Source organism: Suricata suricatta, chromosome 16 (genome assembly GCF_006229205.1).
Source record: "Suricata suricatta isolate VVHF042 chromosome 16, meerkat_22Aug2017_6uvM2_HiC, whole genome shotgun sequence".
NCBI lineage: Eukaryota > Metazoa > Chordata > Mammalia > Carnivora > Herpestidae > Suricata > Suricata suricatta.
In genome coordinates, this window is record NC_043715.1 from 44,097,147 (window position 1) to 44,112,093 (window position 14,947).

Genomic DNA, 14,947 nt, shown 5'->3' on the forward strand with positions numbered 1-14,947 from the left:
GACTTCCGCACGTCTCTTACAACGAAGTTTAGGAGCCCGCTGTTAATAGGCCCAGACCGCAAGGTGCACATGTTTCTCCTCCGAAAGTAGTAAGATCTTGCGGGCCGCAAGAGAGTCGGAGAAGTGCCCGAGGATTTTAGGAAATGTGGTCCCGGCTTCCCGCGGTTGTCATGGAGGCGGGTGGCTAGACTGCGCGCTAACCGCGGCGCGGGCGAACCGGGGCAACCCATCCAAGGCTCCAGCCCCGTGTGCCCTTCCCGTAGCAGAAACCAGGGTCCGGATTGGCGCGAGTGGGCGCCGGTCTCGGCAGAGCACTTAGGGGATGCTGCAGTGGCGTCGGGGATAAGAACAACAATCGGCCTTCGTCCCCAGAGGTAGGAGTGGACGCCAGTACGGAGAGAGCACGCCAAGGCTATTTTATTAGGCGAGCGAGATTTACTCGGCTAACTCCCAGATCGGGTCTTGAGTTCCGGTAGTGAGGCTGAACTTGAGGCCTAGAGCAAAAGGCCCCCTGGTGGTAGAAGTAGTAGGGTGGTAAAGAACTGCAGCTTGATCAGAAATCCCTGGGGTTTTTTTTCTTCTGTTTTTTGGGGTTTTTTTTAGTTGAAAGCTAGGTGACAGGTGCCACTTAGAATAAATTTACGGGGGTTGTGGTTGGCAGGTGGGGGGATGAGGGGTGAAGAGGAAGCATAATTTGACAGTTTTGTTCATCATGAATTTTTTTGCATTAATTTTGATTTTCAAAGATACTACCTTAAAATATTTATCTTGATTACTGAGCTTTTTTGGTGCCCCTTATATTTTGCCCCCAACGTCCTGGCTGTAGGGAAAGCCATGAATAGATTCGACACTATATGAACCTCATTGGCACCTACTGGCTTGTAGCGTTGATAGGAGACGAAGGCCTGGCTTCTGGGCATTAAGTAGCCAGAAAGAGCCCTTTGGGAGCTTACCCTGAATTGTCGAATTGTGTTTTCTTTCCTGATTTCCTTGATATCCACAATTTCCTGATAACTGAACCTTCCAAAGTCCCACCCACAAGACACCTCCAAGACCTATCACGATGCACATATTCCAAGACTACTCTTGAATCTTCACACCCTACTCCAGAATACCTTCCAATATCTCTTTACCTGGAGGAGTAAAAAACAAAGCTTGCATGTTAGTGTCAGCCTCCCCCACTAGATGGTGTTCAGGAAGGAGGGTAGGCCCTGTGCTCTCTTCTAGCCCTGGTAGCATACCTCACCTAGAGTTTCATATCCAGGAATGTGGAATGCTTGTTAATAACTCATTACAATCTAAAGCCAGGCATTGGGCTGTGAAGAGCACACATGAAATGGGGGGGACTGAACGCTTTAGACAAAGGACTGGAGTGCTGCTGGAGGGAGGTAAGATCCTGAGATAATCCAGATCCCTATGCGTAGACAAATGTGTACATAGTCAGTGAAGAGAGACCCAGGCTGATAGGTTATCTGTAAGTCAAATCTAACAGCAGGTCAGGTGAGGGGCACCTGGGTGATGATGTGACTCTGCAAACTTACTTGTACCCCTTCCCGTTCTTCAGGGAGGGGAAAGGGGTTGAAGGTTGAATCAATCGCCAGTGGCCAATGACTTACTCAGTCATGCCTGTGTAACTAGTCTCCATAAAAAAGCAAAAAGACGGAGTCCAGAGAGCTTCCAGGTTGGTGGAGATTCGGGAAGAGTGGTGCACTCAGAGCATGAAAGCCCAATGTCCCTTATCCATGCCTTGCCCTATGCATCTCTTCCATCTGGCTGTTCTTGACTATATCCTTCTATAATGAACTGGTAATCCAGTAAGTAAAATATTTACCTGAATTCTGCGAGCCTTCTATCAAATTAAATGAACCTGAGGAGGGAGTTGTTGGAGCCTCCAATCTATAGCCAGTTGGTTAAAGCTCAGATGACAACCTGGACTTGTAATTGGGATCTTAAATGGGGAGATGGGAGCGAGTCTTGTAGGACTGGGCCCTTAACCTGTGCCATGTGATGGTGTCTCCAGGAAGGTAGTGTTAGAATGGAGTTGAAATGTAGGACACCCAGCCAATGTCTGAGAATTGCTTGGATGTGTGGGGAGAAAACCTCACACTTAGAATTAGGGTGCAGAACCCCTTTACTTTGGAACTGAGTTTGCTTAATAAATCTTAGAGCTTTGAGATTTAATCTCTGTGCTTTGAGGAGTCCTATTTCCCATACTCCTAGTTGCACTCTGAGGCCCAGAGATGTGAAAATCCATTTAAATTATAAACACAGTGGGGAAAAAGAAAACAACTGGTCATGCCTATCTAGGAAAATCAATTAAGAAAAAAAAATTGAAGAAATATTCTTTGAAATTAAAAGCCAAATTACTGTGTCACTGATGACAAAGAAGAAATTGACCTGCAATTGACTAAATCACTGGAAGAAACAATGGAGAATATACTATAGAATAAGGTTACTTTGGTACCCAGAGATCTTAAAAACCGGGCCTCCCTGAAAAGCACTATAGAAGGAATTTCTAGTTTGAATAAACTCTAAAAGTTTAAATAAAACTGATCACAAAAAGGGAAGGACAAAACTCCATAACTGGACGGGGTGAGTCTAAATCAACAATGAGTCAGATCCTTAAAAATTAATTCCAGTGAATAATGATGAGAAGAAATAGTGGATAGAGGGAGATTAAGAAAATGAGCACAATCCTGTTCACAGAAAGACACAGCAGTAAAATACTCATGTCGGAACTCTGCGGTTCGAGGGTAAGAGATGGCTGTCCAGCCCTCTGCTATGTCCCTGCAGCCACAGGCTAGCGGGCAACTGAAGGGCCTGTTCCAGGCTGACCGCCCCTGACTGTGGGCCGGTTCCAGGCTGACCGTTCCTGGCGGCGAGATATCTTCGGCTCTGGAACATCCTGTGCTTGCAGACGAGCCAGGGTGCTGACCGAGTATCAAACGAAAAGTCAAGACAGCCTACGTGCAAACACGAGCCTGCCTCCAAGCAGAGGGTTACTTGCTGATACGGAGCAGGAACTTGGCCACAGGCCCCTGGCAACCGGAACCAGGAGGATGGGTAGTTGAGACAATAAAGAAGGAGGCCGGTTTGTCTGGGCAGGGGATGCTGCATCAAGCTTCTAATGTGTCTGTGTCTTTCTTGTCATTCCTTGGCTCTTTCTTAGTTGTCATTCCCTGGCCTGAGAGTTGCGGAAATCAACAGGCAACACCTTCTGTTCCAACAGAGCTGGCCAGAGAAGGCAGTTAGAGCAGAGGTCAGAGAGAAGCAGGGCCTCCCAAAGGGCCTGAGACCTGCTGGTCCCACACTGAAGTCCCAGCGGGGAGGAGGCTCCATGGGAAGAGAAAAAACACAAAGCAAATATAGTATTTGTATATTTTTTATAATAAAATATTTAATATACATTCAAGTAGAGATGGGTACAGTGGCAGAAAATAAGACAGGAATCAGCTAGACACCAAAGATGTGTAATGATGGATAAATAAATTGTGTGTAAGGAGAGTTTATCCACACATGCAGACTTTATATGTTCACATAAATACTTATATTTATGCATCTGTAGAGATACATAAACCAGTAGAGATGTTCACACAAACTGCACTCACATGGTAAAGTCAACAGGAGATGAGGTAAAAACAAAGCAGGTAGAATGGCCATTTGTGGCAAAGTGGATGGACCTTGAGGGTGTCATGCTAAGCGAAATAAGTCAGGCAGAGAAGGACAGAAACCATATGTTTGCACTCAGAGGTCTAACAGGAGAAACCTAACAGAGGACCATGGGGAGAGGAAGGGGGAAAGAGAGCCGGGGAGAGTGAGGGACACAAATCATAAAAGACTACTGAATACTGAAAACAAACCATGGCCTGAAGGGGGAGGGAGAGGGAGGGAAGGAGGTGATGGTCATGGAGGGGGGCACTTGTGGGGAGAAGCACTGGGTGTTACATGGAAACCAATTTGAAAATAAACTACTAAGAAAAAAACACCCAAAACAAAAATACCCAACAAAGCAGGTAGAGAGCGTCAGTGTATTTTGCAAGACGCACACAAACACAGCTTCTCGCCTCCCTTCTGAACACGACCACTGCCTGCAGCAGTGGAGGGCACGTCCAGCCCGGGCTGCTTCTACAATGTCATAAACATGGACATACGTACCACAGAACTCACTAGAATCAAAAGCCAGGAAGTGCAGAGGCTGTGGAAGACAGACTTCAAGTAAGAGGAACTACAAAGTCCAGGAGACGGCACTGGGGAGTCGTCATTCCAAGAGCTGTCTGTGCAAGGGCCAGGCAGTGAGCAGACACATGTGACTGTTACCAAGTTAGCATGAACTCGAACATCATCTAATTATAGCATTTCTCAAATGTTGGTGCAACAGATCCACCTGGAGGGCTTGCTAAACACAGATTGCTGGGCCTCACCTGGAGTTTCTAATTCAGTGGTCTGTGTGGGGCCTAAAAATCTGCTTTTCTAACATGTTTCCAGATGACACTGATCCTGCTCAGATCTAGTCTAACACTTAGAGGTACCTGGGTGGCTCAGTTGGCCTGTTAAGGGTCCAACTTCGGCTCAAGTCATGATCTCACAGTTTGTGAGTTCGAGCCCCAAATTGGGCTCTGTGCTGACCACTTGAAGCCCGGAGCCTGCTTCAAATTCTGTGTCTCCCTCTCTTTCTCTCTCTCTCTCTGCCCCATCCCTGCTCATGCTCTTTCTCTTTCAAAAATAAGTGAACTTAAAAAAAAAAAGATCTAGTCTAACACCAGGTCACGTGTTTACTAAAGAGCAAAGCAGCAGCAGAAGGGACTCGAAGCCTGCATGCAGGGGCTTCTCTGTAAACTCCTCAAGCATAAAAACCTTCAAGACGCTGAAAGAGCATTTACAGCACCGTGTCTAAGATAAAAGGTACCACCAAGGCAGTGCTCTGTCGGGTAGAGGGACAGGCCCAATTCGTGACCCTGAGCTCGGAGAACTCCTACTTTCCACCCTCCCTCACTGAGACCTGACACCCTGTTTCCTGATAACATTCCACCACAGCACAGGAAGGAATACCGATATGCCCATTTTATGGTATTTATGGACTTTGCTAGGTAAAAATAACTACCACTCATGTAGAAAATTTTAAATATAAATTTTTCCTTTAAATATAAAAGAACACAATTTTTTTATCAGTTTAGTGGAAATCCTAAGAGACACAGAAAAGATATTAAAATGATTATCAAAAATATTCAACAAGGCAAAGCAGTATTTAAGAGTGAGGTCTTGGGGCACCTGGGCGGCTCAGTGGGTTGGGCATCCGACTTCGGCTCAGGTCACAATCTTGCAATTCATGGGTTCGAGCCCCTCATTGGGCTCTGTGCTGACAGCTCGGAGCCTTGGCTGCTTCTGATTCTGTGTCTCCTTCTCTCTCTGCCCCTCCCCTGCTTGTGCTCTCTCTGTCTCTCAAAAATACATAAATGTTAAAAATATTTTTTAAGGGGTGCCTGGGTGGCTCAGTCGGTTAAGCGTCCGACTTCGACTCAGGTCATGGTCTCACGGTTTGTGGGTTCGAGATCCGTGTCGGGCTCTGTGCTGACAGCTAGCTCAGAGCCTGGAGCTGCTGCAGATTCTGTGTCTCCCTCTCTCTCTGACCCTTCCCTGTTCGTGCCATCTGTCTCTCAAAAATAAATAAAACATTAAAAAAATATATATTTTTTAAAAAGAGTGAGGTCTTATACATCCTAAATTATATATTGCTACATATGCTATTTAAAAAATGAAGGCAAAAACATAAGGGCTGCTACACACCTCTAAAGTTATGCATTCCAGTTGTCCAGTTTAACAATAGTTCAGTTGGAGATCTGTCAAGAAAGATACACGGAAAAACAATGGGGAAAGTGTCTAACTCAACTAATGGGGCAAAGAAAATAATCATTAGTAAGTAACTGCAAATAAAGAGCCAACCAAGACAAAAAAGCATGTCACCTCCTATGGGAAAAGGCTGAAATGAGGGTTACAGGAAAAACCTGTGGCCCTCAAACAAAAGCAAGACAGAAGAAATCTGGCCAAAATGTTCAGGAACTGGAAATGAGTCTCCAGATCAGAAAAGGAACATGACAAAAGAAAAGAGAGGAAAGGGGGAGCAACAGCCAGACTCCAGGCGGATGGAGGTTCACGAGAATAAAGGAGGCTCCAAAAGCGGAGTGTGTACATAAAATCACTCTCTAGAGCTGTGCTCTCTCATAATGTTGCCACTCATCACATGAGGCTACTGAGCACTTAAACATGGCTAGGCCACTGAGAAATGGTACAGGTACAAAATACACTCCAGATATTGAAGACCACAACAGAATCCCAATAAAGAGGCACATGGCTGACTCAGTCCATGGAGTGTGCAACTCTTGGTCTTGGGGTGGTGAGTTTGAGCCCCACGATGTATGTTACTTAAAAATACAATCTTTAAATATAGGATGTCAATGAACTCATTAATAAGTTTTATATCAATTAAATGTAGAGACCATACTATTTTGGAAACACTGGGCTATTCAAATGTTAAAAATTAATTTCACCTGTTTCTTCCTAATCTCTCAAAAGTAGCTATTAGAAAATTTAAAAATACATATATAGCTTGCATTTGATTTCTATTTAAAAGCACTGTTCTGGAGAGAAATTGTCTCTAGCAGGGTAGAGGCATAGGGACATAGAAGAGGTGGGTGGAAGGAAGTGCTTACCCCCGGTAAGCACCTTCACTTGCTGGCACCAGGGACACTGGTAATTCAGGGGCGGGCACACCTCATTTATGCACAGCAGCAGGGTTAGAATGGTGACACCTATGGGTGTGGGGCTGACATACAAAACTACCTAGTTTCACAAAAATTTTTTTAAAAAATACTGTTATATTAATGAAAGCTCACAGAACAAATTATAATTGAAAAAAGAAATACTTAGGACAAATGATATACACATGCACAGCATCAAAGCTGGCTGGCTAAAAAGAGTCCCACTTCTCCACACCACCCCCTCCAATTCCATTAAAGTACAAATTCTAAGAGAATTGGAGCTCCAAACCAATAAGCCGGGATTGTGAGAATGTTTCTGTCCGGAGCAGGAATCTCACTTCCCCAACAGAGCTGAAGGTGCTTCTATATCATCCCTGCCTGTGCCCTTTTGACTATGTTACCGCTAATGCTGAGTTAGAAATCAGGAACAGGGAAACTAGGGGAGGGGCACTTGGGGGGCTCAGTCGGTTAAGCGTCCGGCTTCGGCTCAGGTCATGATCCCATGGTTCGTGGGTCGAGCCCCGCGTCGGGCTCTGTGCTGACAGCTAGCTCAGAGCTTGGAGCCTGCTTTGGGTTGTGTCTCCCTCTGTCTCTGACCCTCCTTTGCTCGCACTGTCTCTGTCTCTCAAAAATAAATAAAAAACATAAGAAAAAATTAAAAAAGAAAAACTAGGGGAAAACCTAATTTGGATGTTAAAGGTAACAAAGTTCAAAATTCACTGCTAAGGAGAATGAATCTTCATGGGAAATACGAAGTTCTTTTTCACGAAAATTCGAGAAAATTCTAACAACCAAAACTTTTGTAATTAGGGTAATCCAAATGAGATTTTAATCCCCCTGAAGGACTTTTAATTTCCCACCCACAAGAGCACTTTACAGTGAGGGGTAGAAAATTATCTTTATAGCTTCTCACAAAAGATTGAAACTTAATATCCAGGATCAGATTTTCCTACTCTGATAGAACTACTCCTGAGAACAGAAGGGGCCTACAGATCTGGAAACTACTCAAGGAATCTGGAATGTTCCTTCACGGGATACCCACAATGAGAACCTAGCAATAGCAATAAAACAAAACAAAACAAAAATAGACAACTCCTGTGATATGGTTAGAATCTGAGGTCTTCAAAGTCACCTGGGGGGATTCAGTCAGTTGAGCATCTGACTCTTGATTTTGGCTCAGGTCATGATCTCAGTTCATGAGTTTGAGCCCCCAAATGGCTCTGTTCTATCAATGCTTGGGATTTTTCTCTCTATCTCTCTAGCACTCCCCTGCTCTCCCTCTCTCAAAGTAAGTAAAAAAAAAAAAATACCTAATATATATATATATATTAGGTCTTGAGTTGGGACATTTTCTACCCAGAATCTAAAAAAGCCAAGTATAACCCCTTGGAATGATGTGAATAAAGTTTAAGAAGACATTGGGAGAGAAAGTGAGATGAGAAGTTTAAAGGAATACTTGCTTTTTTACTCCTGCCTTCAGGGCTCCTCACTGATGGGAGGTCCCAACTCTGGACCAAAAATGGGAGGATTTTAACATGATTAGTAGTTTCTCTATTATCTATAGTTATAAAAACATTCTCAACAGTTTGTGTAAAAAAATAAAATTATCACAGGTGACCAGGGCATAAAAACTATCTCCCAATTACCCACCTGCAAGCTGGAGAATTTTAACCATTAGGGTCATTGTCTCAACTATCACCGTGACATCCTGGGTGTGCATCTGGGTGTGCATCTGGGTGTGCATCTGAACAGAGGGATCAAACTCTCACCCCACAGCCCCACTGCCCCTCGCTGGCTGCAAGGGTGGAGCTGGGAGGGGAACCCACATCCCAGGGATACCACAGGCGAAAGAGATGCTTGGAGATTTTGCCCTGATTTCTGAAGGGTATTTTATCTTCTCCCTCTAAATTATATTTAGATTTTCCTGCTGTCTCCCTGTCTACCATTTTACCATCCCAAACTACAGCCAAAGTCATCTCCTGGGCCTTTCTCAGTGTAAATATTGAAAGCTTAGCCTTACCTCTTCAATCTCTGCAAGATTTGCCCAAAATTCAGACCTGAAAGAATAAAAACAAGATTTGCCTAAGAAGGTTCACTCTCTTATTTAAAAAAAAAGAAGGTTCGCTCTCTTCCTTCTTAGGGGAGCCCTTAAAGAACTATCAGCCCGAGGAGTTAAGATGGTGGAGAAGTAGGGGCACCTTGGGCTTCCTTGCCCCTTAGACACAGCTCTGCTGAGGTCAGATCACTTGGAGCACCAGCCGAACTGAGAGTAGCAGAACATCTCCACAGTCGGAGGGAGACAGCCGGGCAGATGTGAAGCGCAGATACGAATTGGAGAGAAAAACGGCAGTGCTGCAGACGGGGCGGGAACCCCTTCTGTGGAAAGACCAAAGGGAGAGAAAGAGTTGAGATAGTGTGGCATCAAGTTAGCATAAAAGGAAAACCTTTCTGGACCACAGACTGGGGAGAGAGAAGTACTGAGTGTCCCAGATTTTTTTGCAAACAGCTTCTGGAGCTCAAACTCTGAGATTTTGAAAGTGCATGGCTTTCTCCAGAGCGTTCCTTCAGAGGAGGGAGTGGCCCTGGAGTGTATATCATGGTGTAGAGATCTCCAGGGTGCACTGGGAGAGAACAGCCCCCTTCCTGGAGTACTTTTGCAAAAGGATATATTGCTTTCCCAAGGAAAACAGACCCTGCAGGTGACAGCCAAAGGCCTTTCATCAGCAGGGTGGAGAGGCTCTGCTCCAGAGGAGAGGAGCCGATCTGTGCCACGCCAGGTCCTTTTAGACTTCGGGTTTGGGCGGCACCTGGGTGGCTCAGTCAGTTAAGCATCCCACTCTTGGTGTCAGCTCAGGTCATGACCGCATGGTTCATGGGATCAAGCCCCATTTTGGGCTCTGCACAATAGCAGAGAGCCTGCTTGGGATTCTCTCTCTCTTTCAAAATAAATAAATAAACATTAAAAAATTTTTAAGAACACCTTGGGTCTTGAATCCAAGTCACACACCAAAGGAAAAAATGCAGCAGAACTGGCGTGGGCAAGCTAATTACCCTCACCATTCAGTGATGGCTGCCTGAACACAGCAGGGGTTGAGATCCCTGGGTGGGGACAAGAGATTTGGGGGGCGCCATCCTCCCCCCAAATCAAAATGGTGGGACTTCAAAGAGCAACACAGCAGCCCCCAGTGGAGACGGGACCCGCTTAACAAAAGCTGCTCCGTTTCTGGCAACTGCTTATTGTAAGATTTAATAGATGGAAGCAGAGACGAAAGGAAAGAGGGAACGCAGGTTATGGAGCCAAGAAGGCCTTTATTCGGGGTCCACAGTCCTCGGGCGAGGTTCCGTGACTCGAGTACCGGGCAGAGTTAGGGAAGTTGCGCGCAATTGGCAACGAGTGGGGGTTTTAAGGTTTGGTCTTGGGGGGCTGATTACCAAGTAAGGGCATTTTAGGGTCACAGCGGGACAGGATAGGTTGCCTGTCTTGTTGGGATGGGGAAAACTGGAGCTTCATGATTGGCTGTTTCCAAATGGGGCAGGACATCCCAGGTCTGCAGGTGAGGGGCGGAGGTCGTCTGTACACGTGTTCTCCTCCAGCCCCCGGAGAAATGGCCGCTCGGTCGCCATCCCAAGGTGACTCCCAAGGTGACTCTTACACTTATTTTCTAGGGCAAGACTGACTCTGAGCCAACCAGCCAGCCTCCTCTCCAGACCTGCACAGCCAGCAACAGCCCCCATGCACCAACAGGCAACTCTTGTTTCCTTCCTTCTTTTTTTCTTTTGGTTTCAGGCTCATAGTTTCTTATCTGTTTTTTTCCTTTGTTCATTTCCTTCTCTCTTTTTTGGGGGATCAGGCTTTTTTAATTCTTTTCTTTTTCCTTCTTTTTTCTTTTTTTGTGCTTTTACTCCTTTCTTTCTTTCTTTTTTTTTTTTTTTTTTTTTTTTTTTGCAATTTGCTTTATGTATTTTTTTATTCTCTGTTTGGTCTTCTTTTCTTCCCTTACACATTTCTCTTTTTATGGGATGAGGCTTCCCGCCCCCCTTTTTCCTTTGTTTCCAGGATTACCTCATCAAACAAATCAAAGCACACCTGGTTGAAGATCTAAACACTCCACTTCTACAAGCAAGCAGAGGACTGAGTGGGAAAGAGAAGCCAAAACGCACCATCATAGTGCAAACTACACCAGAAACCCTTCCTGAAGTGTGTGACCCCTGGACAGTGTGTGACCCCTTTTTCATATGGCACTACTCTCAAGGGCAGGGCACACAACAAGCTTTTAAAATATGCAAAAGACAGACACTTAGCCAAAAAGACAAGATGAAGGAATTCTCCCCAAAAGCCAAGAAGAAATCACAACCAGGGACTTGCTCAAAACAGATATAAGCAATATATCTGAACAAGAAGTTAGAACAGTCATAACACTACTCCCAGGGCTTGGAAAAAGCATAGCAGACACCAGAGAAACCTTGCTGCAGAGATCAAAGACCTAAGAACTGGTCAGAACAAATTTAAAAATGGTATAACTGAGATGCAAAATAAACTGGATACAGTGGCAATGAGTACTGAAGAAGCAGAGGAAAGAAATGTGAAATAAGATAAAATTAGGTAAAATAATAAAGCTGAACAAAGAGGGAAAATAGATTATTAGATCACAAGGGGAGACTTAGAGAACTAAGTGATTCCATGAAACAAAACAATATCCGGCTTCTGCCCCTCAACCCAAGTGTGCGTGACAGCCCACCAACCTGAGAACACAGAGTCGCAGCCATCCGCCACATCTCAATAGAACCAAGGAGACCCTACATTACCCCTCAGACCTCGGGAGTCCCGAACGTTCGGTTTTCTTCGTTCCTCCTTCGCACGACCCGGGTACTCCCGGCTATTCCTGCCCCCTCAGCCCATAAGATTGGGGGACTCACCTCTCCAGGCAGCCGCCTGGAGGTCTTGGGTCCGGAGGCCGCCGCGAGACGTTCATGGGCGGAACCAGCTCTGCGCACCCGCCCTGCGGAGTAAGAAGAACCAGCGGCCTGAGCCGAGGCGCACGGAGGCGCGCGGGCCGGCGGACGGACCACATCTCCCAGAAGCCCCCGCGCAGGCCGGGGGCGCGCTGGGAGCCCCTTCCGGAGACCCGTGCAGACCCGTGCAGGTGAGCCCAGAGTCTCAGCCGCGGGACACCTTTGCCAGAGCGGGACCAGCAAACACAGAAACAGAGACGCGCCTCCGCAGTCTACAATCAGGTATCAAAAATACCTGTAATTACTCTATTCAGACATAGCGGTATGATAAGGCTTGTATCCTTTCTATGAATATTTAAATATAAACATTTTTATATGAATAAAAATATTCATATAAAAATTTATATGAATTTTTAAGTAAAAATATATTGAACATTAAATGTGCTTCCACGAAATTTTGTAAAGTCTACATGCCACTTACGTAATGGTCTTATCTTGTCATCACTGGGTTGTGTCAGATTACGAGTATTACAGCCACCATTGCGTGTGTTTGGTAGAGCTCAAAGTCAGGCAGTGGAGTGGGAAAACAATAGTGAAGAAGAGAAGGCTTTAGGAATGCATTGATTGGAGGGGATTGGCGTAGAGAAGCTGGATGTAGGCTAATGAGAAGCAGTGCATGTTATATGACTGGTTTGGAGATAGAATTTGGATGTGGGGGATGGGGATAGGGAAGCTGGCAGTCTTCTCCAAATCCTGGATGTTGTGGGCTGATTGCTGCCAAAATCATTGTTTGGTTTCCTGATTGGAAACTAGTTGGTTGCTGCAGAATTTGTAGGTCAGAACTCTATTTTATATATGATCTGTTTGTATATATCCAGCCTGTCAAGTTTAATGGTTTCAAACAATAGCAACCATTTATTATCTCTCATGGTTTCTCTTGATCAGGAATTCTAGAACAATCTGGCTACACAGTTTGGACTCAAATTTTTCATGATCGCTGAATCTGGAACTGTGCGGAGTTCAGTTCCAGAACTGTCCAGGAGCCACTGGTCGCTGGCTGGGCATCTCTCTTATTTCATGTAATCTCAGGGTTTCTATATGGTCTTTCTGTGTGGGCTACTTTGGGCTTCCTAATAGCATAGGAGCCTTAGACATCTTATATTGCAGCTCAAGGTTCTAAAAGCAAGAGTCCCAAGAAAGATGCAGATGGAAGCTATATCATTTTTTATGCCTAGCCTCAGAATCACAGCATCATTAACACTGTGCTCACAATTTATTTTTTTAATGTTTTTTAAAATTTATTTTTGATACAGAGAGAGACAGAGCATGAGAGGGGCAGGGGCAGAGAGAGAAGGAGACACAGAATCGGAAGCAGGCTCCAGGCTCTGAGCTAGCTGTCAGCACAGAGCCTGACGTGGGGCTCGAACCCACCAACGTGAGATCTGACCCAAGCCTAAGCCGGAGGCTTAACCGACTGAGCCACCCAGGCACCCCTGTGCCCACAATTTAAAAGGCCCATCCAGATTCAGTAGAAAGGGAAAGTGTCTCCACTTCTTGATGGGAAAATTGCAAGGTTCTGGAAGACCAGCCGAGACCAAAAATATAGTTGCGGTCATTTTTGGAAAATGCAATTTGCCATAAACTACAAACAGAAGCAGAGGAATAAGTCTTAAGTTTCCCTGAAGACTGGACATTTACATTACTGAGCTGAAACCATTTGTAGTAGGTAGGAGTGATAAAAAAAAAAAATAACCATGACCTTTAAATAAAATTTTCAGCAGGATTAGGGAAAATCCACCTAACATGTTTAAAGTGACAATGAGAGATAAAAATGAAGCTGTTGTCTGCTTACTTTCCTTGAGTATTCCTTGATCAACTTGATGATTACATAAAAATGGATCCATTGATACATAAGAGATAGAAAAAGAAATGATAAACAGCCTATAAAATTGTGATCAAGTATTACCAGGTGATTTGGGTTTTTTCTTTTGCCTAAGCATGCATTGCTTAAGCAGACTTCTTACTACTTCTGGCACCATCCATACAAAAGATGATTTTGCTTTGTTTTAGTTGTTTATAGCTCTTCCTGGATTCATTTAAAGAAGTGAAGAGATGGCTTATTCTTTTTTTAAAAAATGTTTATTTATTGTTTTGAGAGGGGGAGGGGTAGAGAGAGAGAGTGAGAGAGAGAATCCCAAGCAGGCTCTGTGCTGTCAACTTGGAGCCTGATGTGGGGTTAGATCCCACAAACCATAAGAGCCGAAGCCGAGAGTCAGATGCTTAACTGACTGAGCCACCCAGGCTTCCTGAAGTAGCTCATTTAAAAAATTATTTTTCCTTGGACGAAAGGAAAAGCTTGCTATTCTTAAAAACTGCTGGGAGCAATTTCTGAAGTAAGGTGGGTTTGCAAGGCCTCCCACCGTCAGATGGCAACTGGCGTCTACACCCACTCCACCCCCACTCAATTTCTGCTTGAGCACCGACCCCCAAGGCGCCTGACTGACTGATCTCAGGAGTGACTTGCCTTCTTATGCTAAAATATGTGAATTGTACCTTATGAAAAAAACCTATAGGAGTTTCTTCTTTTGTGATTATAGGAGCAAATATTACATTTCCTGAGAAACCTGTCTTTCTTCTCCTCAAGAAAACAGGCTATTGACCCCTGCTCACAAAAGAACTAACTCTGGCCTTTGCTATGCTAACAACATTACCTTGTAATTGAATGCCAAAGATCCCTTCCTTCCCCATGTGATAAGCATCTAGTCACCTACTGTAATCACTATTGCTAAAGATTATGCATGAGTCTTCTACCAATCTATGTTCTGGGAAATTTTTACATGCCAAAGAATTTGTCATCAGAAATCTTTGTCTAAGGCAACTGCCACTTCTGTTTTGTACACCATACATTTTTTTTCAATAAATAAAGCTGACTCTCCGGTCAGTGCAGAGATGCCTGCCTGGTGAGCAGAAAGAAGCTATGACTCTCCCTCCCTTTCGCTGACACTGTCCATCCTTCAGGGAGCCCTGGACCTGCTGGAGCTGGACTCTGGCAAAAAACAGCTTTCACATGGTAGCTGAGTGGCTCACTTGGTTAAGCGTCCAACTTTGGCTCATGTCGTGATCCCACAGCTCATGGGGCTTAACCCATGCTTCAGGCTCTGTGCTAACAGCTTAGGGGGTGCTGCCCCTCTCCCTCTCGTGCTCGCTCGCTCTCAAAAATAAACCTTCAATTTTGAAAA

General features: G+C 44.9%; 1 protein-coding gene across 1 annotated transcript; it reads right to left on the reverse strand.

Moving 5' to 3' along the window:
* Nucleotides 1-2,699: 2,699 nt before the first annotated feature.
* Nucleotides 2,700-14,456, reverse strand: LOC115279777. Its single transcript, XM_029924282.1, has 7 exons — nucleotides 14,420-14,456; nucleotides 11,673-11,980; nucleotides 8,954-9,131; nucleotides 8,776-8,812; nucleotides 5,785-5,837; nucleotides 4,156-4,274; nucleotides 2,700-3,333 (listed from the first exon to the last, which is right to left on the reverse strand). The coding sequence occupies exons 1-7, from the start codon at nucleotides 14,454-14,456 to the stop codon at nucleotides 3,166-3,168; spliced, it is 900 nt and encodes a 299-aa protein (XP_029780142.1). The 3' UTR covers nucleotides 2,700-3,165.
* Nucleotides 14,457-14,947: the final 491 nt, after the last annotated feature.